The sequence below is a fragment of the Heterobasidion irregulare genome, assembly GCF_000320585.1.
Source record: "Heterobasidion irregulare TC 32-1 unplaced genomic scaffold scaffold_04, whole genome shotgun sequence".
Lineage (NCBI taxonomy): Eukaryota > Fungi > Basidiomycota > Agaricomycetes > Russulales > Bondarzewiaceae > Heterobasidion > Heterobasidion irregulare.
Genome location: NW_009258200.1, coordinates 667,498 through 688,203, shown reverse-complemented (window position 1 = coordinate 688,203; position 20,706 = coordinate 667,498). Strand labels below are relative to the sequence as shown.

General features: G+C 59.5%; 10 protein-coding genes across 10 annotated transcripts; 4 read left to right on the top strand and 6 right to left on the bottom strand.

The window, feature by feature from the left end:
* Positions 1-126: 126 nt before the first annotated feature.
* HETIRDRAFT_450437 (uncharacterized protein) lies at positions 127-433 on the bottom strand (the record flags this gene model as incomplete). The annotated part of the gene is made up of 2 exons (XM_009546682.1): positions 127-310; positions 384-433. The coding sequence occupies 2 exons, from the start codon at positions 431-433 to the stop codon at positions 127-129; spliced, it is 234 nt and encodes a 77-aa protein (XP_009544977.1).
* A 415-nt stretch (positions 434-848) lies between these two features.
* HETIRDRAFT_315364 (uncharacterized protein) lies at positions 849-1,690 on the bottom strand (the record flags this gene model as incomplete). Its single annotated transcript, XM_009546681.1, has 3 exons — positions 849-1,138; positions 1,219-1,454; positions 1,533-1,690. Coding segments are annotated over 3 exons (684 nt in total), but the record flags the coding sequence as incomplete, so codon positions are not given.
* A 1,220-nt stretch (positions 1,691-2,910) lies between these two features.
* Positions 2,911-7,163, bottom strand: HETIRDRAFT_382709 (uncharacterized protein; the record flags this gene model as incomplete). The annotated part of the gene is made up of 5 exons (XM_009546680.1): positions 2,911-3,183; positions 3,250-3,429; positions 3,521-3,821; positions 3,881-6,306; positions 6,357-7,163. 5 exons carry the CDS (start codon positions 7,161-7,163, stop codon positions 3,091-3,093), a joined length of 3,807 nt encoding a protein of 1,268 aa, XP_009544975.1. The 3' UTR covers positions 2,911-3,090.
* Positions 7,164-7,370: 207 nt separating this feature from the next.
* On the top strand, positions 7,371-7,740 carry HETIRDRAFT_57793 (uncharacterized protein; the record flags this gene model as incomplete). The annotated part of the gene is made up of 2 exons (XM_009546382.1): positions 7,371-7,562; positions 7,639-7,740. The coding sequence occupies 2 exons, from the start codon at positions 7,371-7,373 to the stop codon at positions 7,738-7,740; spliced, it is 294 nt and encodes a 97-aa protein (XP_009544677.1).
* A 535-nt stretch (positions 7,741-8,275) lies between these two features.
* On the top strand, positions 8,276-9,191 carry HETIRDRAFT_316805 (uncharacterized protein; the record flags this gene model as incomplete). Its single annotated transcript, XM_009546679.1, has 2 exons — positions 8,276-8,330; positions 8,389-9,191. The coding sequence occupies 2 exons, from the start codon at positions 8,276-8,278 to the stop codon at positions 9,189-9,191; spliced, it is 858 nt and encodes a 285-aa protein (XP_009544974.1).
* On the top strand, positions 9,126-10,857 carry HETIRDRAFT_149167 (uncharacterized protein). Its single transcript, XM_009546678.1, has 3 exons — positions 9,126-9,380; positions 9,441-10,004; positions 10,079-10,857. The coding sequence occupies exons 2-3, from the start codon at positions 9,616-9,618 to the stop codon at positions 10,431-10,433; spliced, it is 744 nt and encodes a 247-aa protein (XP_009544973.1). The 5' UTR covers positions 9,126-9,380; positions 9,441-9,615; the 3' UTR covers positions 10,434-10,857.
* Positions 10,858-10,979: 122 nt separating this feature from the next.
* HETIRDRAFT_245811 (uncharacterized protein) lies at positions 10,980-12,349 on the top strand (the record flags this gene model as incomplete). The annotated part of the gene is made up of 3 exons (XM_009546677.1): positions 10,980-11,736; positions 11,793-11,935; positions 12,002-12,349. Coding segments are annotated over 3 exons (1,248 nt in total), but the record flags the coding sequence as incomplete, so codon positions are not given.
* Positions 11,923-13,210, bottom strand: RNase_P_2 (RNase P; the record flags this gene model as incomplete). The annotated part of the gene is made up of 5 exons (XM_009546676.1): positions 11,923-12,560; positions 12,624-12,707; positions 12,760-12,897; positions 12,970-13,132; positions 13,196-13,210. The coding sequence occupies 5 exons, from the start codon at positions 13,208-13,210 to the stop codon at positions 12,490-12,492; spliced, it is 471 nt and encodes a 156-aa protein (XP_009544971.1). The 3' UTR covers positions 11,923-12,489.
* Positions 13,211-13,368: 158 nt separating this feature from the next.
* On the bottom strand, positions 13,369-14,727 carry HETIRDRAFT_458443 (uncharacterized protein; the record flags this gene model as incomplete). Its single annotated transcript, XM_009546675.1, has 1 exon — positions 13,369-14,727. The coding sequence occupies one exon, from the start codon at positions 14,725-14,727 to the stop codon at positions 13,369-13,371; it is 1,359 nt and encodes a 452-aa protein (XP_009544970.1).
* A 306-nt stretch (positions 14,728-15,033) lies between these two features.
* On the bottom strand, positions 15,034-18,728 carry HETIRDRAFT_473768 (uncharacterized protein; the record flags this gene model as incomplete). Its single annotated transcript, XM_009546674.1, has 8 exons — positions 15,034-15,261; positions 15,315-15,413; positions 15,475-15,586; positions 15,639-15,747; positions 15,799-15,895; positions 15,945-16,146; positions 18,553-18,595; positions 18,647-18,728. 8 exons carry the CDS (start codon positions 18,726-18,728, stop codon positions 15,034-15,036), a joined length of 972 nt encoding a protein of 323 aa, XP_009544969.1.
* Between the last annotated feature and the right edge of the window lie 1,978 nt (positions 18,729-20,706).

Below are 20,706 nucleotides of genomic sequence, written 5' to 3'. Positions count from 1 at the left end.
TCTCTTAGATGCCTCGCCCTCAATCACCGCAGAGTATCAGCGCGCCACATCCCAGCACGTCCCAGCCCCCCTCCATAGCAAACTCCCCATCGTCAACTCGATGCTCGCAGACCTCTAACCTACGCTCTACACGCAGTCGAAGGGCCACGCGCCCCCTGGGCCGGGGACGTGCACCCTCGTGCCGCTCAAGGGCTCCGTCTGTGAGCTCAACGCGCAGCGCTGTGCACGACGATGCACGTCCCGATCGAGGGCGTCGCCTGGAACCAGAAGATCGTGCTCAACTGCGCGTGGTCCTAGCTGGCAGGTTGTGCTGTCATCCCACGCACGCACGCTCATCAGCGATCCAGTAAGTGCATGGGACGCATTGAACGGTGACTACGCACCTACGAGGCGTCCCAAATTCATCGGCCCACTGCTCGAGCGCCCAATTCATCAGCCCAGATCTCAACGCCTATCACGATCACGTCTCGTTCCCATCTCCGCCCTCCTTGATTGATCCCCGCTCGGATTTTAGCTCTAAAGCATCTAGTACTCAATGTCGCTTATCGTCGCTCACAGCCCCAGGGGAACCCCTCGATGTCGCATTCACCGCTTGCTGATCTGAACTGTGAAGATCTGTATGCGTCTGTCCGTCAATTTGCAGGGTCCGCGCTTGCGTGCGAGATATCATCGCACAGCTATTGAGGAAGGAGAAGCGCTCGCAAAACGTGAGCCCGAACCTCATCGTAATGGCATCGTAAGAGGTCTAGAAAAAAAGCGCGACATCATATCAGAGCGACTGGATAAGCACAGCACCATGGAAAGCACAGCACAACATGAAAGTGGAATACAGTAGGTGCAAACAAGGCTCACATCCCCGAGCCATCGCGATCACCCTCCTGGCCCTCGCCCTCGCCCTCGCCATCATAATCGTCTCTGCACACCAAACTTTTCACCATCAGGTCCCGCCTGCGCGTCTCCAGCACCGTCTGCAGCGCCCTGCGCAGCTCCGCGCGCGTCCCCGCCGTCGCGATCTCCGCGTTCACGGCCGCGTGCGCCGCCAGGTTCTTCCGGAGCGCCGTGAGCGTCAGATGCGCGCACGTAGCCGGGTCCGTGATCAGCGGTGCCTCCGGATCGACGACGTACTTCGCCGGCATGTCTGCGCACCCGCACCCACATCATCAGGCGGCCATCAGGCCGGGTTCAGTGGTCAGTTTAAAGCGGCGTCGGCGCGCTCACCGATGAGGTATTGCGTGCATTCGTCCGGGACGGTGAGGCACAGATCCTGCTCTCGCGCTAGCGCCGCTGCCGCGAGGCGGCGCAGGCCGTCCATCGTGACGCTGGTCCCGGAGAGGGCCGCTACCGAGAGCCTGTCGAGGATGATGAGCGCAGGGATCGCGTCGTCGTCTATCGCTGGGTTCTGGTTGAGGTAGAGCTGCGACAGCGTCGGTTTCAGAGCTACAAGGAGGAACACGCTGCGGCGCCGTCAGGTACATAATGGTAACGCCTCTGCGCTGGCCTGTCAGTCGAGATGAACTGCCGTCGGCACGCACGCTTCATTTCCGATTCCAGTTGAAGACAGTTCGAGGGTCGTCAATACGGGGAGGTTCTGAAGGCACAGTATGTCGCGGTTGTCGAGCGGAACGGAGTCGAGCGCGAGGTACAAGAGAGAGGGGAAGGCGCCGGCAGATCGGAAGACTGGACGCTGTCGGTCAGCTCGCGCACACAGGAGGGGGAGGCATCCGCCGCGTTACCCTGCAACATCTGCCGCCCGCCGAGGTTCAGTCCGTCTTCAGGCGCCAGCGACGAAGACAGGTCGATCGCCACGACATCTGAATGGCGCAAAAGCGCCAGCGTGCTGGTGTTGAAGCGGCCTGGTGAGGAGGTCAATGGCTGATAGGCAGCAGTGCGACATGCGTGGAGGAATGATACCGTCTGAGCTGAGCACGTCGGCGATGCTTTGGTAGGATAGCGTATCCAAGGAGAGAAGTTTCTCCTTGATTCTTATTCCAGGGAGGAGATAATTTAATCGCGAGACTATAGTCGCGAGGGCGAGCGGGCGTTCCGCGTCATCTGAAAATTCATCAGTGTTCAATTCAGAGGGCGCAAAATAACGCATCCAGAATAGCTTGAGGATAGACAAAGTGAAAGTTCGCAGCATTATGCACCTTGAACAGGCGACGACCGAGTATCAAAGACGTCCGGCTCCAGCTCAGGCATCTCCAGCTCCAGCTCAGACGACGTCTGCCCGCTCTGGCGGTAAAAATCGGGCACGCCGTCGACCTTGGTCACCTCGAACGAGCTCTGGTTGAGGCTGACAGACGAGCGCATATGCTTCGCGGGCCCCCGCAGACCCGCAAAGCCAGACTCGTCGGACCCAAAAGACCAGTCCCGCTTGCGCTTCGCCGACAACGACCGCAGGCGCATGTTGTCCAGGCCCAAGATCCAAGGGTCCCGCTTTCCAGATGGGCCATCCGCAGAAGACAAAGTACCAAAGCTCGAGATCTCAGACGGCGCGCGGCTCCCGAAGCTGTCCGCGCGCGAGTCCTGCGACTGGGCGAGCAGCTCCTCCATGAACGAGGCGTCCGCGCGCTGGAAGGGCCACCCGAGGAAATCCTCGTCTTCGCTCCTCGTGGGCGGGTAGAGCAACCTAGCGTAGAACGAGAACAGGTACTGGTCACGAGAGCGAGGCGGGCCGGCGTATTCTAGCGCGAGGCTCTGGAGAAAGGCCGAGCCGTCTCTGGTGGGCGTGTAGCAAGGGTTGGACATGTCGACGAGCGGCTGGTCGTACGACATAGAGAGTTGCGCAGGGCCACGACGTTAGCCAGCAAGATGGGGAGCAGAGAGAGAAGGCGACCGCGCGAGTCCCCTCGAGAGACGCATATAGTCACGTGCACAGAGCCCATCGACGGTGTCAAGCGAACGCAATGTATGAGCACATCAAAGCGACGTTCTATTCTATCAAGGTTCTATATGCGACCCATCCCTTGCACGATTACATTCTGTACAGAAAAAAGTCCCCTGATGCTTGCCGAACCGCCCATACCAGTGTCCACATCACGATGCTACTCACCTACACGATGCCTAATAGATACTATGCCGCGAACAAATCTAATTGATGACTTGCTGAAGCCCCGCAACATGCCGATTGTGTCTCTTGATGATGTCCGCGTGTACGACGGTAAACCTCAGGTCGGCCTCCAGCTGCCAGGCATCGTCAGCCACCCGTGATCCCCACCAAATCGAGGCAGAACACAGCACAAAACACACCTGCAGCAGCTTGTCGGGCTCCCACATCCGCGTCGGGAGGCTCTCCAGCGCGACGTACACGGCGGGTATCGACTCGCACCGCAGCAGCTCCTGCTCGTTGCCGCGCAGGATGCAGAGCGCCACTCGGAACAGCACGTCCAGGCCGTCGACCAAGAAGACGTCCCAGACGCGGAACAGCGTCTGCATACATGCAATTCAAAAAAGAAAAAAAAGCAAGCTGTCAGGCGGCGCGCGCGTGCGCTATACCAGCCAACGTAGAGCAGGTGCGCACCTCGACCGGCAGGCAGTCCGTGAAGAGCGAGAGGAACCACGAGAAGCAGATCGCGGGGAGGTCGATCCCGAGTTGGTTCAGATGCGCGTAGAGCTTGGGCGTGTACTCCTTCACGTAGTCGAGGAGCACCATGGGGCACGCACGCGATGGCAACAGCGAGGGAGAGAAAAACTCGTCGGGCAGGATGCGCTCGATGATCGCCGTGAGGACCCAGAAGGCCTCTTCCTCGTCAGCGTGAACTAGCAGCAGCGTCGAAGCGACCAAGTTCATGCCCTGGCAGTACCCAACAGCAGGATTTCGCCTAGAGCGCGCGTTCAGCACTGACACCAGACCTGGCGCGCGTGAGGAAACACAGCTCACCTGCTATATGCGGTCAGCACCCGCCGCAGCTTGTCCACGCCCGCCCCATCCCCACCAAAAAACACATTCAACGGCATCGTCCGCCCCACATCCTTCTCAATCTCCCGCAGCACGCCCTCGTCCGCGCCCACCTCCGCCAGCAGGTCCCTAAACAGCCCCGGCTCGCGCATCTCCAGCCCGCCACTGCACTCCAGCCACACCTTCGCGCGGTACACCAGCGGAATCCCGCTCTGCACGAGCCGCCCGAGCTCCCGCCGCTCGTCCTTGTTCGCGGACAGCCCGAGCTGCGCGAACCCGATCAGGCCCTCGCTATGCGACAGCTCGTCCTCCGCGACCGCCGTCCCGAGCCCCAGGATCGCCGCCGCCCCGCCCGCCACGGCGGCAGCAGACACCGACGCCGACGTCGACGCCTTCGCTACGGGCGCCGCGCGCGCTCTGCGCCGGAGCCGCACGAACGCGTCCCACTCCTTGCGCTGCGCGGCCTGCCGCTGGTCGTGCACCCTCGTGAGGTCCTCCAGCAGCCGCCGGATCACGTTCGCGCACACGTGGCGCGGCGCGTCCGCGTCAAAGGCCAGGATCGACGACCGCGCCCGCGCCTGGCTCTGACCGGCGGACGAGGCGGCGGCGGTGGCGGAGGACGTCACGGTCGACGAGCGCGGGCGGCCCGCACGGGACGAGGACGGCGAGACCCCGCGGGAGGCCAGCGACGCGCCGGACGAGTCTGTCGTGGGCACGCTCCGGAGGGACAGGTGCCTGCCGCGCGACTCCGCAACCGCGAGCTCGCCGTCGCAGTCACACGCCTCCTTGACCACCTCCATCGCGACCTCGACCTCGACCTCGTCGTCCGACCAGTCATTGTCCTCCGTCCGGTCCGCGATCTTGACGCCCGTCAGACACGCGGGCGCCGCGTTGCCGCATTCTTTGGCGCGCACGAGGAGCAGGACGTCGTACTGCGAGACGTCGTACATGAACCCGAACCTGTCCGTCAGAGGCTCCTGGTCAGTGTCGCCGTGGTACACCGAGAACCGCGAGGCCGAGTGCGGCAGCGGAATAGAGGCCCTAAAGTCGCGTGCCGTAAGTGGGGTGTACGTGCGTGACAAATATTCGGTGGGCGGCTTCGCGGTGTGCGGGATGATAGACTCGAGGGGCACGGAGGCCGCCGTCCGAGTGACAGCCTGAGCAGGTACAGCGGCGGGCGCACCTCCCTGGAGAGGAGAATCCTGCGGCCCCGGAGGCAGCTTCTGTGCGGCGTCGAGGCCTGACACCGGTTTACGCTGCTGCTGGGTTAAGAAGGAGCCGAACAGCGGCGAGCCCAGCATGGGGCTAGTGAACGAGGGCATCCGTGCCTTTGTTGCCTTCCGCGCAGTGGTCTCCTCCGCGGCAAGGGCGCGGTTGAGGCTGCTTGTCACATCGCTTTCGCTCGACTTGGATAGAGTGGCCGTAGGCTTTCCATGTTCACCCGCGGCGTCCCTGTCCTGTTTCTTCTCCTTCCTTTCCTTGGGCACCTCACGGATCTCAAGGCCTTCCTCTCGCGCCTCCCGGACGAGCCGGAGGGCCAGGCTAGCGATGAACGGACTTGTTTCGATTCCCTGGTCCGCAAGCACGCTGCTCGGATCGGAGGTCATGACACGCGTAGCTTGCACGATGGCTCGTAATGACGAACCCTGAGGGGGCCTCTCACCTGGACTATATGGGGATACGGTGGAAGGCGCCGGGGAGTTGACGACGGACGTCTGCAGCTCGGTCGTTAGGGCGGGTGCCACAGGGGCAGGCGCCGTAAACGCGGCCTGGACTGGAGAATTGAGCACCAAGGGCGGGGCACGATCGAGGCTCGGGGAAGCTTGGAAGGACGAGGCGTCGGAAACGGACAGATTGCGTCGTTTCTTGGTGGAAGACGTGAGCGTCGGATTGAGGATGGAGAATCCGAGGGTGCCGAAAACGCTCTTGTTCTTGCGCCTCGCGGGCTTGGCCGCAGCAGCTGTCACGTCCGGCAGAGAACTGGCCTCAGATTCAGCTGGGGATGGCACGGCGAGATCTGCGGTTCCTTGCTGTTCGACATTCTCCTCGGGCGCGGTCAAGGTCACGCGCCCACTCTTGGTCCGAGGTCTGCTCCACCACGAGCCCATCCAATCGCCGATAGACGACTTGTCGGACCTCGAGCTTCCCACTGTCTCGAAGCTCGGGGCATTGACGCTCGTGGTGCCAACAGAATAAGAGCTGCTGTCGTCTGGTAGAACGGGATCGGCAGGAGAGGTGATGGATCGTCCGTCTACGGCATCGAGTCCGTTGATGGGCAGCGATCCGTCTTCGGCAGGAGGTGTCACTGTGATCTTCGAATTCATGGGTGTGATCGTTTCGTCGGGGTCTTCTGGACGCATGAGCGTGACCTCGTCCAAGATGGCCTCCGAAAGGGTTTCGGTGAGAGACTTGGGGGTACATCAGCTTCGTGGGTGCGAGGCGAGAGCGTGCGGCTCACCATGTGGCTCTGCTTTCTTTGTATCCTGTGTTCTCCTTCGTCGTCATCGGTGAAGAGGGACTGGAGCACGCGCCTGGCGACGTCTTGTTCTGAAGGCTGCAGCTCCTTCATGAGCTCGTCTGCGCGCTGACGCCGCGCGTCCTCCTTTTCCCGAAGGAGCTTCCGCTCCTCCTCCAGCCTCCTGCGCACTCGCGTGAGGTTCTGATACGCCGACGACAAGACGCGCAGGGCGGAGTGATACGGGTGCGCCGACGCATAAGCAGGGGATGAGGAAATGCTGAAGCCAGAGATGGAAGACTGGATCGCCTCGTCAGAATAGTCGTGCCAGCGCGTCGCCAGGATCTGTGCAGTCGCCTCGGGACTCAAATCGTGATTGTCCACCTCTCCCAAGTTCAGCTCCGATTCGACGTACGCGTCCCTCGACGACCCCACGACGAAAAGCGGGGGCGCTTGCCGGCGCCTATCCTGCAGCGCTGGCCGTCCCTCCCCCCTCTCGGCCTCGCCCGCGCTGAAGTCGGCGAGCATGGGCTCATGCGCCGCGCTTCGGCTGCTCGCCTTGCCATAGCCCCGCACGCTGCCATCCCAGTTCCCGCGCCCGTCCCGAGTGCCAGCCTCGAGCTGCGCTTTGAGAGCAAAATAGTTCGGCGAGCGTGTATTAGTCGCGCTCTCCGGAGACGCCGGCGCGTCGCCCTGCCGCTGCCCAGAAGTGCGAGTGCGGCGGCTTTTGGGCGGCGGCTCTTCCGTCGATAGTGGGTGCAGGTGGACCGGGGTCGATGCTGGCGCCGGGGAAGCCGTCGGCGTCGTCATACAGTGCGTTGAGGTCAGCCAGGGCCAGGAAAAGCACGCTCGATGCTGGAGGTGAGTTGTGGAGAGGAGCAGCAGCAGACGGGTCGACGCGCTCATGAACCGCGGGGGCCACGTGGGAAACACGCGCGTTTCCAAATTCACCGTCGCGGCCGTCGTCCGTTCCTCTCTCCCCCTCCCCTTCTCGACCTCCCTCAGCTTCGAAAATCAATGGGCTGGTTCACACGCGCTGAGCCCGAGAAGCCCAATGCCGCCTCGCGCGACGACCGCAAAAAATGCTGGGAGTCAAGAGACCTCTATTTCTCCTGCTTGGACGCGGCGCAGGTGGTCGTCCCTGGCAGCGAAGGCGACAGATGCAACGCGCAGAATCAGGCTTTCCAACAGAACTGCGCGAAGAGCTGGGTACGCGTTGCCACGCGTCTCTCCGTCTGTCCATCGAGGCACAGCCATGACGATGCCTGCTTTTCTAATTTCGCAGGTGGATTACTTTAACAAGCGTCGGGTCCTCGCCGAGCAGCAGAAACCCATCCTCGCGCAGGCGAATATGCAGGCCGAGGAGGCCAAGCGGAAGGCTTCTTGATTTTCATTCATTTCCGTTTACGACCCTGCACCGCGACCGGCAATATATCTGTATCCCATTTTCCAACGTCCTGTGCGTCCCCACATTCAGTCGTCCATGTCTTGGCTCACCTCCATCTTTCCAAGTCCCAGTGCATCAGCATCTCCACTCTTATTCCAAGATTATGTATCATATCACTCTGCCTTTTCCCCCTATAGCCACCCCGTCTTACCCGTGAACGTGACACCTCCGTTCACTTCAGTCGATCATTCAGTGCTATTCTCATCAGATCCTGTTAGCGCACAATGGCTATACAGCATGCGTCGAGCACGCTTGTAACCGCTGCAATGAATGAATGACATCTGGGCCTAAGCGCTACTTACCCTCCCCGCATGATGAGCCCGCGTGGCGGCGTATCCGCTCTTCTCAGATGCCTGCTTCCCGCCAATGTCGTCCACGATGTGTTGACTGACCCATGTGACCGACTCTATTCACGACATCGCGCCAGCTGAATGAGGCACGGTATGATTGTTGCCATCGCGCGGCGTCTCTGAAGATGACCTTGATTCGTGCGCAAGGGATTCACAGCATCATGATCTGCTTTGTTCTTGGTGTGTGTTGGATTCCATTCATGCTCCATTCATGCTTTTCTGGTCATGACATATATAGGCTCCGCGGCGCGGTTTTTCGATCATCGGGGCGTCTACGCTCGACTGCGGGAAGCGTGTCACCGTTTGTTGTTTTTCTTGGCCACCGACGCCCTCCCACATGATGACGGCCTGCTGAAGACCAGAACAGGTCCGACGCACCTAAGCAACCCAAATTCTGCGATCGGTCGTGGCGTGGCGCAGCTGTCCACGCAGCGAGCGCCAACAGGCCCCTCCGCATCTCCATATGGCGGCGGTTTCTCCCTCGTCTTCTCAGTCATCAGATCGCGTGTGACGATGTGCCACAGTGCCACCCGGGAGTGTCATCTTTCGCGTCTGACCGGATGCGCTGTAGGGATGCGGCTATACACGCCGTCGCCCGCTTCTGTCACCTCATCTGTCGTTGGCTGGGGCTGGGCGTCGTGCGTAGCACGCCTGCCGTACGCTGCCTCGCCGCATCTGTTTCCATCGCCCTCCCACCCCCTGTGCGCATCGAAAGGACAACAAACTGTTCGCGACACAGGAAATGGCTCGCCTTGGCTAGCTCGTGATTCTCGCCGCCTGCCCGTGCTTGACGCTCAGTCGGCGCGATCCCGCTGGCCTGAGGTTCCTTGGGGCCCACCTGCAGGAATCTCGACGGATCACCTTCTCTTCGGCGAAGCCCACCTTCTCCTGTCCAATCCAAGCTCCGACACAAAAGGCCCAGGTGCGTATATGTACTGGTCCCGCCTCGCCTCTGAGACGTCTTGTCACCGACGAACGACAACACCTGCCTCGGCGCCTCTCCGCCCTTGCGTTGTGCGTGGATCTCCAATCGTGCCGTGACATCGCCCCCGCCGGAAGTGAGCCCAGGTCAGAGCGTGTTGGGCCCACACCGCCTTGTGCTGTTTGGGGCATCGTTGTCTTGATCGCGGCCGGGTTGCACGGCTAAAATCATATCCTGATCCCCATACTTGTTGGTGTCGCATCTCCGGGCTGATCCCTGCCTTCTATTTCGGGGCAGGCGGTGGCAAGGTGCGTTGTTATCAAGCTCGTCGCTTCCGCGCAGACGCTCAGCTGGCCTCTGTATAATAGACCGAGGGCTCGTGCGTCCCCAGCCCGCCATACACCCCCGTCCCTAATACACCCCCCGCAGGCATCGGAAACGCGCGCCAGCTAGGATTCCCAGGAACCACGATCGCACCGCCTCTCACGTCTGAAACAAGATCGACTGCCGCGTCGTACGACCCTTTCCACACGACCCCCAGACATGATTCCAGGCGACTACTCAAACCTCTTCTTCTCCGGCCTGCGCGTCATGGCCCACACCCGCCGCCGAGTGCCCTCCATCCCGAGCGCACCGAGCGCATCGAGCTTGAGCTCGATCCCGTCCTCGCCAGAGACAGATCCCGCGAGCAGCTCGTTCAGGGTGCGCGCCCTCAAGTCGCTCTTCCAGTCGATGCGCCGCACGCCGAGCAAGGCGCCCACCAGTACCCACGGCCCCGGCGCGGCGGAGCCCAGCCTGCACGAGAAAAAGGCAGCGCGGCGGCGCACGCTGCCCGCAGCGACTGCCGCGCCCGCGGACGTGTTCAGCGTCTGGATCGGGGAGAAGAGCCCGCTCGCGCAGGGCTCGACCGCGGCGGTCCTGCACACCCATATGTACGTCGCGCGCGCCGTCCTACCCACGCTCCGCGCGCCACCACTTGCTGACCGCCTGCCCCTTCTGCTATTAGCGAGGAAGAGGACCCCCGGCCAAAGACGGGCGCCCTGGACCCGTCCTCGCCTTCTCGCTCGTTCGTGATCACGCTCACGGAGCAGCACCCCCCTATCCCCGCCCTTGCCAAAGACGACGACTTCCTCTCCTTCTCTGCGTCCTCGACGCACGACTCGCCGCGCCGCCTGCGCGAGCGCCCGGTGTCGCTGCCCGTGCCGATCTGCCTGCCGTCGCACCCGTACCGCATGAGCGAGCACAAGTACTCGGACAGCACCGACTCGGCGGACGCGATCTCCTGCGAGCTCGCCAACACGGACGACTGGCGCCAGTTCCACGTGGAGTGGATCGGGCGCGAGATGGTGCCCCTCGCGTGAGCGCGGGCGGGAGCGAGCGAGTGCTAGTGCGAGACGCGGAGACGCACCGGGAGGAGGCGGCAGAGGAGGAGGCGCCCAGGGTCGCGCCGATTGGGTGTGAGACGGAGCGGGGATCAGGCTTGCATCATGATACTGGTGAAGATGGCTGATCAGCAGAGACGCGGGCTCTGCGAGTGATCTCTACATACACACTTATTTTCTGGGTGGATCCGCCCGCGGACACGGACTGCTATGCTGTACGATCATCATATCAGGCTTCATTTCACGGCTGCAATCTTTGATAGCTCCATCGCCATTACTCACTTACGCCCGCGATCCGTCCTGTTTACTTATTACATGTACGTCTAGACTTATATATGACAGACGGTAGCCGTACTTTGTATTTTTTTTTTCCGTAATATGAAAATCGTGCTGGATCCGATTCCGACGCCGCCGAGAAAAAAAAATGCGCGCAGAGTCGCCAAGCGCGGCGCCGGCGGCCACGCACGCAGCAGCGTCGCCCGTCGCCGATGCGCACGCTCAACAACAGCCGCAACGACAACCACGATGTCCTCGCTCGACGCCCAGCTCGCCGCCGCCCTCGCCTCCCGCGACGACCGCCACATCCGCCGCCGCCTCCCCGCCCCAACCGACCCCACCGCGCCCCCGTACGCCGACTACGCCTCGAACGACTACCTCGCGCTCGCGCGCTCCCCCACCCTCCGCACACACCTGCTCGCCCGCCTCGCCGCGGCCCCCGCGATCCTCGGCTCCGGCGGCTCGCGCCTGCTCGTCAACGGCGCGCCGCACGCAGCGCTCGAAGCGCGCCTCGCCGCCTTCTTCCGCGCGCCCGCCGCGCTGCTCTTCAACTCGGGCTTCGACGCCAACGCGGGCTTCTTCGCGTGCGTCCCGCAGCGCGGCGACGCCGTCGTGCACGACGAGCACATCCACGCGTCCGTGCACGACGGCGTGCGCGCGGGGCGCGCGGCGCACCTGTCGTTCGCGCACAACGACGTCGCGGCGCTGCGCGGTGTGCTGCGGCGCCTGCTCGCGGAGCACCGCGGGCTGCGCGAGGGCCGGGGGAGCGTGTTCATCGCGGTGGAGACGGTGTACAGCATGGACGGGACGATCGCGCCGCTGCGGGAGATCGTGGCGCTGGCGGAGGAGCTGCTGCCGCGGGGGAATGCGCACGTCGTCGTGGACGAGGCGCACGCGACGGGGATCTATGGCCCGCAGGGGCGCGGGGTCGTCGCCATGCTCGGGCTCGAGGACAAGGTGCTCGCGAGGCTGCACACGTTTGGGAAGGCCCTCGCCGCCAGCGGAGGTGCGCGGTTGATGCGGCTCACCCGGGGAAGCGCAATACTGACGGGCACATTGCAGCCGTCGTGCTCACCAGCGTTCTCGTTCGCGATTATCTGCTCAATTACGCCCGCCCGCTCATCTACACGACGTCGCTCAGCCATGCGAACATCATCGCCGCTGGCTGCTCCTTCGACATGCTTGAGAACGGCACCGCAGAAAAGGTGCGCACGCATATACATGCATGCACACAGCAACAAAAATAAAAATAAAATAAACCCGCTCTACAGCTCTCCAAGCACCTCCTCGACCTCTGCGCCTACTTCCTCCACCTCCTCCGCGCCGAGCTCGCCACCATCGACCCCTCCATCCTCTCGCTCCCCCCACACCTCCAAAGCCCGCTCTCCACCGACCCCGCAACGTCCCCCACGAGCCTCCCCACGCCCATCATCCCCCTCCTCACGCGCCTCCCGCGCCCGCTCTCCGCCTTCCTCCTCGCGCGCGGCATCAACGCGCGCCCGATCACCTGGCCCACCGTCCCCAAGGGCAAGGACCGCGTGCGCATCTGCCTCAACGCCGGCGCGACGCGCGCGGACGTGCTCGCGCTCGCGCGCGCCGTCGTCGAGTGGGCGCGCGCCGTCGAGGAGGAGCGCCGCCGCGCGCGGAGAGACGGCACGCGGCGCATCATGGGCAGCGCCGTCGGGGGGCTGCTCGAGTCCAAGCTGTAGCGCGCCTCTTCATAACTTATGTAAATGTAGAACCCCGACGTGGGCATGCGTCAGTCCTGTAGACTTTCGATTTCCTGGGTGCTCGTTTCGAGGTACGAGGCGTACGAGTCTTGGTAGGCGGCTGCGGGGCGGGGCGCGTGAGCCCGGCGGTGAAGAGAGTGGAAACGAAGGAGGGATCACGCACCGGGTGTGTTCGCTTTGGCCCTGTACCGCGCGATCACGGTCCTGTTATGCTCGATGGCAGCCAGCTGGGCATGTTTAATGGTGCCTACGCACAGTTAAGAAAAAGACAACAAAATCACACACGAAGAAGTGCGCACCGGAGACGTGCACGACGTTGGGGATGCAAGGCCTGCCCTCGATAGAGGACAGAAGTGTCGCCGCGGCCCACGCGATGCGATACGGCTCGCGCGCGACGCGCACGATGCAGAGGTTCGTCGTCGGCGAGAAGTACTTCACTGTGCGCGCGCGCGCGCGAGAGCCGTCAGATCCTGCCATCTCCTTCGACCGCTGTGGGAAGCACGACGTACCGCTGAGGGACGCACCCACCGCGCCCCAGCCCGTGTCTCCGAAGTGCGCGATCACGCTCTGGCGCAGGGCCGCCCAGACGTGCTTCCCGGTGAGCTCGACGGCGCCGCGCGTAGGCTCTGGATCGCCTGGGGCCGGCAGGAACTCGACGAGGATCCAGCGGTTCTGCGCGAGTTATTCGTGGGCGTGAGCGTTTGGTGATTGTGCAGAGGAGAAAGCAGGGCGTACTTTGAAGCGAACCATGTGGAGGGAGCAGAGAGGGGAAAGCCAAATAAGCAGTCGACTGGGTACGGTCACGGGACGGGGCGCAGCGGTCACGGGACGAGAACGCGCTCGCTTTCGGGCAAGATAATACATTTTTGCAGCACGCTTGATCGCTACCGAGCACGGTACGTCCCTCATCACGCGACATCAGCCCGTCCTAGCAGAGCGTCCAGTGCCTCCCACTCCTTGCACAGCCTCAAGCACGCCTCGCACACCTTCTCCATCGCCCTCTCCACCTCGTCCCGCGCCGCGAACGCCGCCCCACCGCCTACCCCCACCGCCTCGATCCTTCTTACTGCCTCCAGTTTCCCAGCGCTCCACTCTGTCCCGCGGTCCCCCGCGAGAGGCGTGAAATCAGAGTCCACATCGGGCGACGCAGGATACGCCGGCGCGCCGAGCCCCGATAGCGTCAGGCCGAGCAGCGTCTCTTTATTAGTCTCGTCCAGCTCCATCGTGAAGCTGCAGCCAGCGCCCTCCGCATTCCACCCATCCTCCGTCCCCCCGCGCGCGCTGTTCCTCTGACCCGAGAGGCTGCGCATCAGCGACACGAGGCTGGTGGCCATACCCGCAGATGGCGGCGGCGGCGGCGGCGGCGGCGGCGGCAGCGGCGGAGACGATAGCGAGACAGGCTGAGAGGCTGCAGCGCCGGACAGTAGGGCGTGCACGCCGGGTCCGCGCACGCGCATAGAGGACGGAGGCGTCGGGAGCTGCTGCTCGACGGATAGCCGATCGAGCTCGCCCTGCGCGCGTCTCGCTGGCCCTGCAGGCCACATGTCCCGCGCAGCGAGCGCGCGGTCGACGGGGCGCTGCTCGCGGAGCGGGAGCGGGAGGGCGGCGTTGTGTGGAAGCGACAGTCGGCGCGCGGACGTGCGCGCAGGGTGTGTGGTGGTGTAGGGCGCCCCGCGGCCGCGCTGGACGATGAGACGGGGGGCGTTCCGTTCGGGCTTGAGGGCGCCCGTGCGGTTTTCTAGGGCTTGCGCGTCGCTTCCGTCCTGCTGTCGATTCGGCTGCGTGGTCCGAGTAGGACCGCCAGCAGCGCGGATGGGAGCGGGGTGTGAGGGCGGGTTGGAAGCGGTAGGGACGCGAGTGAGGCGCGGTTTTAGAGGGATGGGGGTGGGAGCTTTTCGAGTCGTTGAGTGTGCGGTGGGATGCGAGGGCGCGGTACGCGTGCTGGAGGGGAGGAGAGTATGGCGCTTTTGTCGGCCGATGCAGGCTCTGACTCGAGGCTGTTCCAAGGAGAGCGCATTGCCGACGTTCGCCAGAGCGCGGCGCCTCGCAGGAGGGTTGGCCGTAGAGATCGTCTTGTATACAGCTTGTTCTGCGTTGGAGACTTCCTGGTACATCTTCCAGAGGAGAAAGCGGTGTCGAAGCGCGAGTGATAGAGACAGAGGGGCGACCAAAGCTGATAGAAGATGTAGCTGGAGGCGAGCACGCACGTAGAGAGACCCAGGGAGCCTGAGGGAGTCAGTAGCCTGTCCTGTTGTCAAGAAAGTCATCAGAGAGAGTTCAGACACGCCCGATTTTGATCCCGGCTGCCGGTCTTCAAAGCGACACGGTTGGTTTCATAAGTTGGATATAATTACGCTGCAGCCTGACCATGTCAGCTCCGCTTCGATGTCTACAGGTCGGGAGGCCTAATGGTGTCGGACGAATGCGAGACGCGGCCTGAGGCCCTGAAGAAATGTACGGTCCCTTGGCACGCTCTGCGATGAACGCTGTGTGCTCCGTCTCGAAGACATGAAGCAAGTGTTCATGTCGCGCGCGAGTGTACGTTCGTCCGCAGGAACAGATGTCCAATAAGATTACGCCTCTTCATTCATCGCTCGCATCTCGGACGCGTGGAGTTCCTCGTCATCAGATGGTGTCGGGCGGTGGTCACTCTGGATTGTCGATGAGACGGACCGAGTATCCCTGGTCGCGAAGCGCATCTCGACGTGCGGTGCGTTATGAAACATGTCCCTTCCAACGCTCATGTCCCAAGTGGTCCTCTGGAGCGCTGCCAGGGCGATCACCGCGGTTGGATAGATCCCCTGCTCGAGATGAGTTGAGATGTTTATCAATTAAGGAGAGATGAAGAACGCACAGATACTTGGACCGTGATGCCCGGGAGGATCTCCATCACAGACGCAGAAGTGACGTTGAAGTTGCTGGAGACAAAACACCAGGTCAAGAAGAAGATGGTCTGTCGCATCATGCGTCGCGTGAGAGGCACACACGCCGTCAATGAGCACAGCGCCGCTCACCCATATCACACAGTAAAGAGTCCCGGATTCGACCAAGAGAACGAGAACAGATAGAGCCCAGGATCTATATTCCGTGTTGTTGAGGTGAGATTTGAGCAGCCGACGGTGTTGCCTGTGAGTGTGTTGGTTCGAGCAGTACGACTTGATTCTATCAACGCACTGACCATGCCTTCACCGCCATCAGTGTAGTAGCGATTATGTTGGTAGTCAGCGTCGAGGCATAGATTAAGCCAATACCGAGCCTGCTGAAGGACATATATAGACCAGCAGCCACTAATATCAAGGTGATACGTATATGGCGGTGAACTGAAACGAGCCACTTACGAGTACAGTAAAACAGGACAGGAAATATCAAGACTTTCACGCTGCGTTCCCACATGACCCATACCCTCCAGAGTACGATTCCATCACTCAACGAATACTGCGAAATGAGCAATCAGTGTCGAAAACCATGAATCCCAAGGACTCACATTAACGATGGGTAGGTATATATCGGCAATGGATAGCAACTGTTCTCCATAGTAATCCTCTAGGAAACTGCTGGCGAGCCCGGTCCGGATCTTGTCCATGCCACCCACCCACTGCAAAAGGAAATGACAGGTCGAGACCGCGAACATGATGAACGTTGTTATCCACATGATGAGGATTGCCCTTGTTTTGAGGCCTTTACGACTTTTACGACGTCAATGAATCCTGATATGCGTTCTGCGGAGGGACGACTCACGCGAGAAGGTAGTAGGTCGAACCTGCGAACGATAGTATGGAAAGCACTATGGACCGAATTCAAATCATGGGCAGCGCGCGATCAGAAGCTCACGCACCGTAAAAGCCGGTCTCGCAGGCAAAAGCGATGACGAGGAATTTGAGTGTTGCGTATGCGTCTTGCGCTTGGGAGGACATGACTAGTCACAAAGAGGGGAGCTAATCAGCGTAAAGGTTCTGCAGCGGTGTATAAAAGGCGTCCGACCAACCGATGCCGTGGCATGATGAATAGGTGATGTCCACATAGTCGGAGCACTGGCGCTCGCTTCTTCAATGCTGAAGCTGCAATTGGAGCACCTAAAGAGGCAAGGAAGACGCCGCATCGCCTCTTTAGTAAAGTACTCGAACAGCCGCGCCAGCAGCCATGCGACCTGATGCAGGCTGGTCTAGAGTTGCTCAATTCGGCAAAGACCCCGGCTGCATGCTGCCGCTCTAAATGAACCCTTGCACTCAGAAAGGATACGCCCGGTGCAAAGACGGTGTTTCATGGACGTTGCACTGAAGTCGGTGATAACCTGTGTTTTGTTCGATGGCTGATGGCAACAGCGATGATAATGGCCCACTGAAATTGACAGATCGAATGATGCTTCGCGCGTGAGAGAAAGATGACTGGTAGGAGTTGAATGGTTGGCGCACAAATCGAGGATAACATCGCGTCTCTCGACGTGGATCACGGTTGCTTCCCCGATGTGCTTTCTTCAATGCTTCGCTGCAGACCAGGTCAGATCTGTTTGATGTCTGTGTATACAGGTGCTAGGATACGTACGTCGAGGTCGTTTTTGATACAAGTCAGAGACGCATGCAGCATCGCCCTGGATGCGCCCGTCTCGTCGAAATTGATGCCTTCCTAGTCCTGCGCTTCGTTCTGCTAAAACCCATTCCCCATCTGACTTTTTTGGTCGTCGCAAGTAGTAGCATATCGTGTGCATTCGCATCTGACAACATTCTTGAACGAAATCATACCCCCTTTGTATTGTCCGTCCGGTGTGCATTGCTCCCATCGCGAAGCACGACACTGTTGGACTGTTGTTCGCGGCCTGAGACACCATAAGAAGCAGCCCCTTGGTGCGCTTCTGAAGAAGAGAGCAGCTTTCGTCGAGCGAGGATTGATAATGTATGTTCACCTTTGTGAATACATGGTCCAATAAGACTGCACTTCTCCATCTCTCGCTGCAATCTCGGACGCATGGGGATGGGGTCCCTGACCAACAAACGGTATCAGGTGATGGTAACCAATCTCAGCTGTCGATACGCCGGAACGAGTAGCTCTTGTCGCCAAGCGCATCTCTGTGTGAGGCGCGTTCTAAGACATATCTTTCCCGATGCTCATGTCCCAAGTGGTCCTCTGGCGCGCTGCCAAGGCGATCACCGCGGTTGGATAGATCCCCTGCTCGAGGTAAGTTGAAATTTATCAATCAAAGAGGGATGGGAAACGCAGAGATACTTGTACTGCGATGGCCGGGAGGATCTCGAGTACAGACGCGGTAGTGCTATTGAATTTACTGCTAACAGAGCACTAGGTCACGAGGAAGATGATCTGTCACATCACAGTGCGTCGTGTGAGAGGCACACACGCCGCCGAGTACAATGCCGCTCACCCATATCACACAGTAAGGGGTCCCGGATTCGACAAGGAGAGCAAGAACAGATCCGACTTGAGATCTATATTCCGTACCGTTTAGGTGAGATTTGAGTTGCCGACGGTATTGCCTGTGACTACGTTGATTCGAGCAACGGGATATCATTCGATCTACACACTGACCACGCCATGAGCATGGTAGTGATAAGATTGATACCCAGTGTCGAAACAGAGACGCTAACCGATTCCACGGTACTGGTCTTGCCGGAGGAAATATATACACCGGCACCCACTGATATACAGGTCATCCGTGAATAATTCGGAATTGAAACGGCCACTTGCGGCTTGACAACGAAAATAGCACAGAGAAGATCAAGACTTTCACGCTACGTTCCCACATAACCCAGACCCCCCAGAGTACGATTGCGTCGCTTAATAAATACTGCGAAATGATCAGGAGAGACCAGTACGAGACCAAACGACTTACATTGACAATAAGTATGAGTAAAATCACAGAGGGCATCACTCCTTTCAAGGAACTATAGATGAAATCCGGGCTGAGCTGGGCTGAGATCTTGTCCGTGTCGTCTACCCACTGCAGAACCAGATGACAGGTCGAGACTGCGAACATGATGAACGCTGTGATCCACAGGACGAAAATTGCTCTTATTTTGAAACCTTTCCGGCTTTGAAGACGTCAGATATCATTATATGCCCTTCTCAAAGGAGCGACTCACACGAGAATGTAGGTCGAAACTGCGAACGATAGTATGGAGAGTACTGTGGACCAAATTGGAATCATGGGCAACACGCAATGATGAGCCTAAAAACCGTAAAAGCCAGTCTCACAAGCAAGAGCGATGATGAGGGGCTTGAGTGTTGCGTATGTATATTGTGCATCATCAGAAGACATGACTGGTCATGGAAAGGGGAGCCGCTAGCATGTGAGAGGGTTCTGCAGCAATGTGTAAATGGCGTCCGACCAATCAATAATGTGGCACGACGAGCAGTCGATGTCCACATGTTCGGAGCTCTGGCGCTCGCTTCGTCAACGTTTGAGCTGCAACTGGAGCACCTAAAAGAGACACGGAAGTCACCCTTTCAGCAAACAGCATCCGCGCCAGCGGCTATGCGTCCTGATGCAGGACTTGAGGAGCTCAATCTAGCAAAGAGCTTGCCTGAAGACGACAAATACATCGGAAAAAAACAGAGCATCAGTCCCTCCATGTGATCTCGTGTTCCACTCAAGAAGAGAATTTACGGTACATACACAACAAGGAGGCTGTTTCGTGGACATCGCATCTTGTGAGTGGCCGATTGTGTTCTGTTTCGGGAGAAATATTTCGACGGCGGTGATGGGATCCGCCAAAATTGACGGATTACAAGATGCAAAGTCACGCGCGTGAGGGAAAGATGGTCCATACAAGTTAGAGAGTCACGTTGGTGCACATTGTCAGGTTAGCCTCTCCTTTGCGCACCACAGAAAATAAGGCTATTGGAGTGCTATCAGTGTACGTATACAAGCAATAGTGCTACTCACAGGGTACTCCTCGGGCGGGCCCGCAAAAGATTCATGAAGATCGTGAGCTTGGTGGACGCCGTCAGTCGCATTTCAACTTTTGGCATCATGCCTCTCAACATGGACCACAGTTTCTTCTCGTTGTGCTCTCTTTAACGCTCAGATATCGTAAATGTGGCCGATTTCTCGAATAATTCTATGATTTGAATCTGAAATCCTTTTGCCGAGTTATTGGGTAGACGAGGACGAGGACTCCCGGACCCTTCACGTGCCAAGAGAAACCATTGACAAGATCATTGTATTGCTCAGTGCTTGTCATACGTGCTGCGCGACATAAAGATCAACAGCATTAGGAAAACTTAAAGTAAGTCCCGAATCCCGGTCGGACGACGTCACGACTCACCTTGAGTCTACGCAATTCCTGGAAAGCCGCACACAAATGACTAGTTCAGTCTAGATTCTAAGTTGATTCATGTCTATATGATGAGACATTTCTGTATCTCGACGGAGAGACAGTGCAAAGGAAAGTCCAGGCGGCTGTTGGGAAAACAACAACTCGTCCTCGTACCGTGGGAATGGAAGCCAGTTCGGGTGGCGGGCCGACCAAGTGAAGCGCGCATCCACCGTGCCGCTATGCCGTTGACATCTCCTGGGCTCGCAAGTTTGCAGCGTGCACAGCGATTTCGGTAGTTAGAACAGTTTTGTTTTCATCGTTATAGATTGACTTGAAAGGAAAGACACGTCCAACCAGCCGAGAAAAATTCGCCACCAGCGTTTGGAAAACCGATACCGATACAGAATAAAGCACCAAGGAAGTGGCGGGAATATAGGGGAAGGCATAGGGCTACAGTAGCTACGGGTGTCCGTGTGGAATGCAGGGGAATTACAATGGAAGAGAAGAGATGGGGAAAAGAAAGATTCATGATTGGAATGGGGAAGGGGGACATCAGTACCAAGCGCCGCTATCCCATCCGCCGTTAGGCTGCGGCAGCTGGGTGAGCGTCGGAGTCGAAGATTCTACGGTGTTCATCATCGACACCGCCTGCAAGTCGTAGTATTCGGACGAATTATGCAACTGTCCTTGTGCAGTGAATTGGGGCGAGTAGCCCTGGACGGCCAAATTTGCGAGCTCGAGCTCAGAGAAAGACGCCGCCGGAGTGAACAGATCGTAGGTATGCTGCGTGTCCGTGTACTGAGCAAGGAACGATGTATCATCATGAGGCTGCACGACCATCATGGTCGGGGGATACAAATACGCCAGCTCGGCTGAGGCGTTGGAGTACTCAGGGTCCTCAGGGAAAGCCGAGTCTGTGGTAGTCTAACCATGCGAAGGTCGTATCAAAAAATAGACAGAGGGGACAGATGTAAAAGA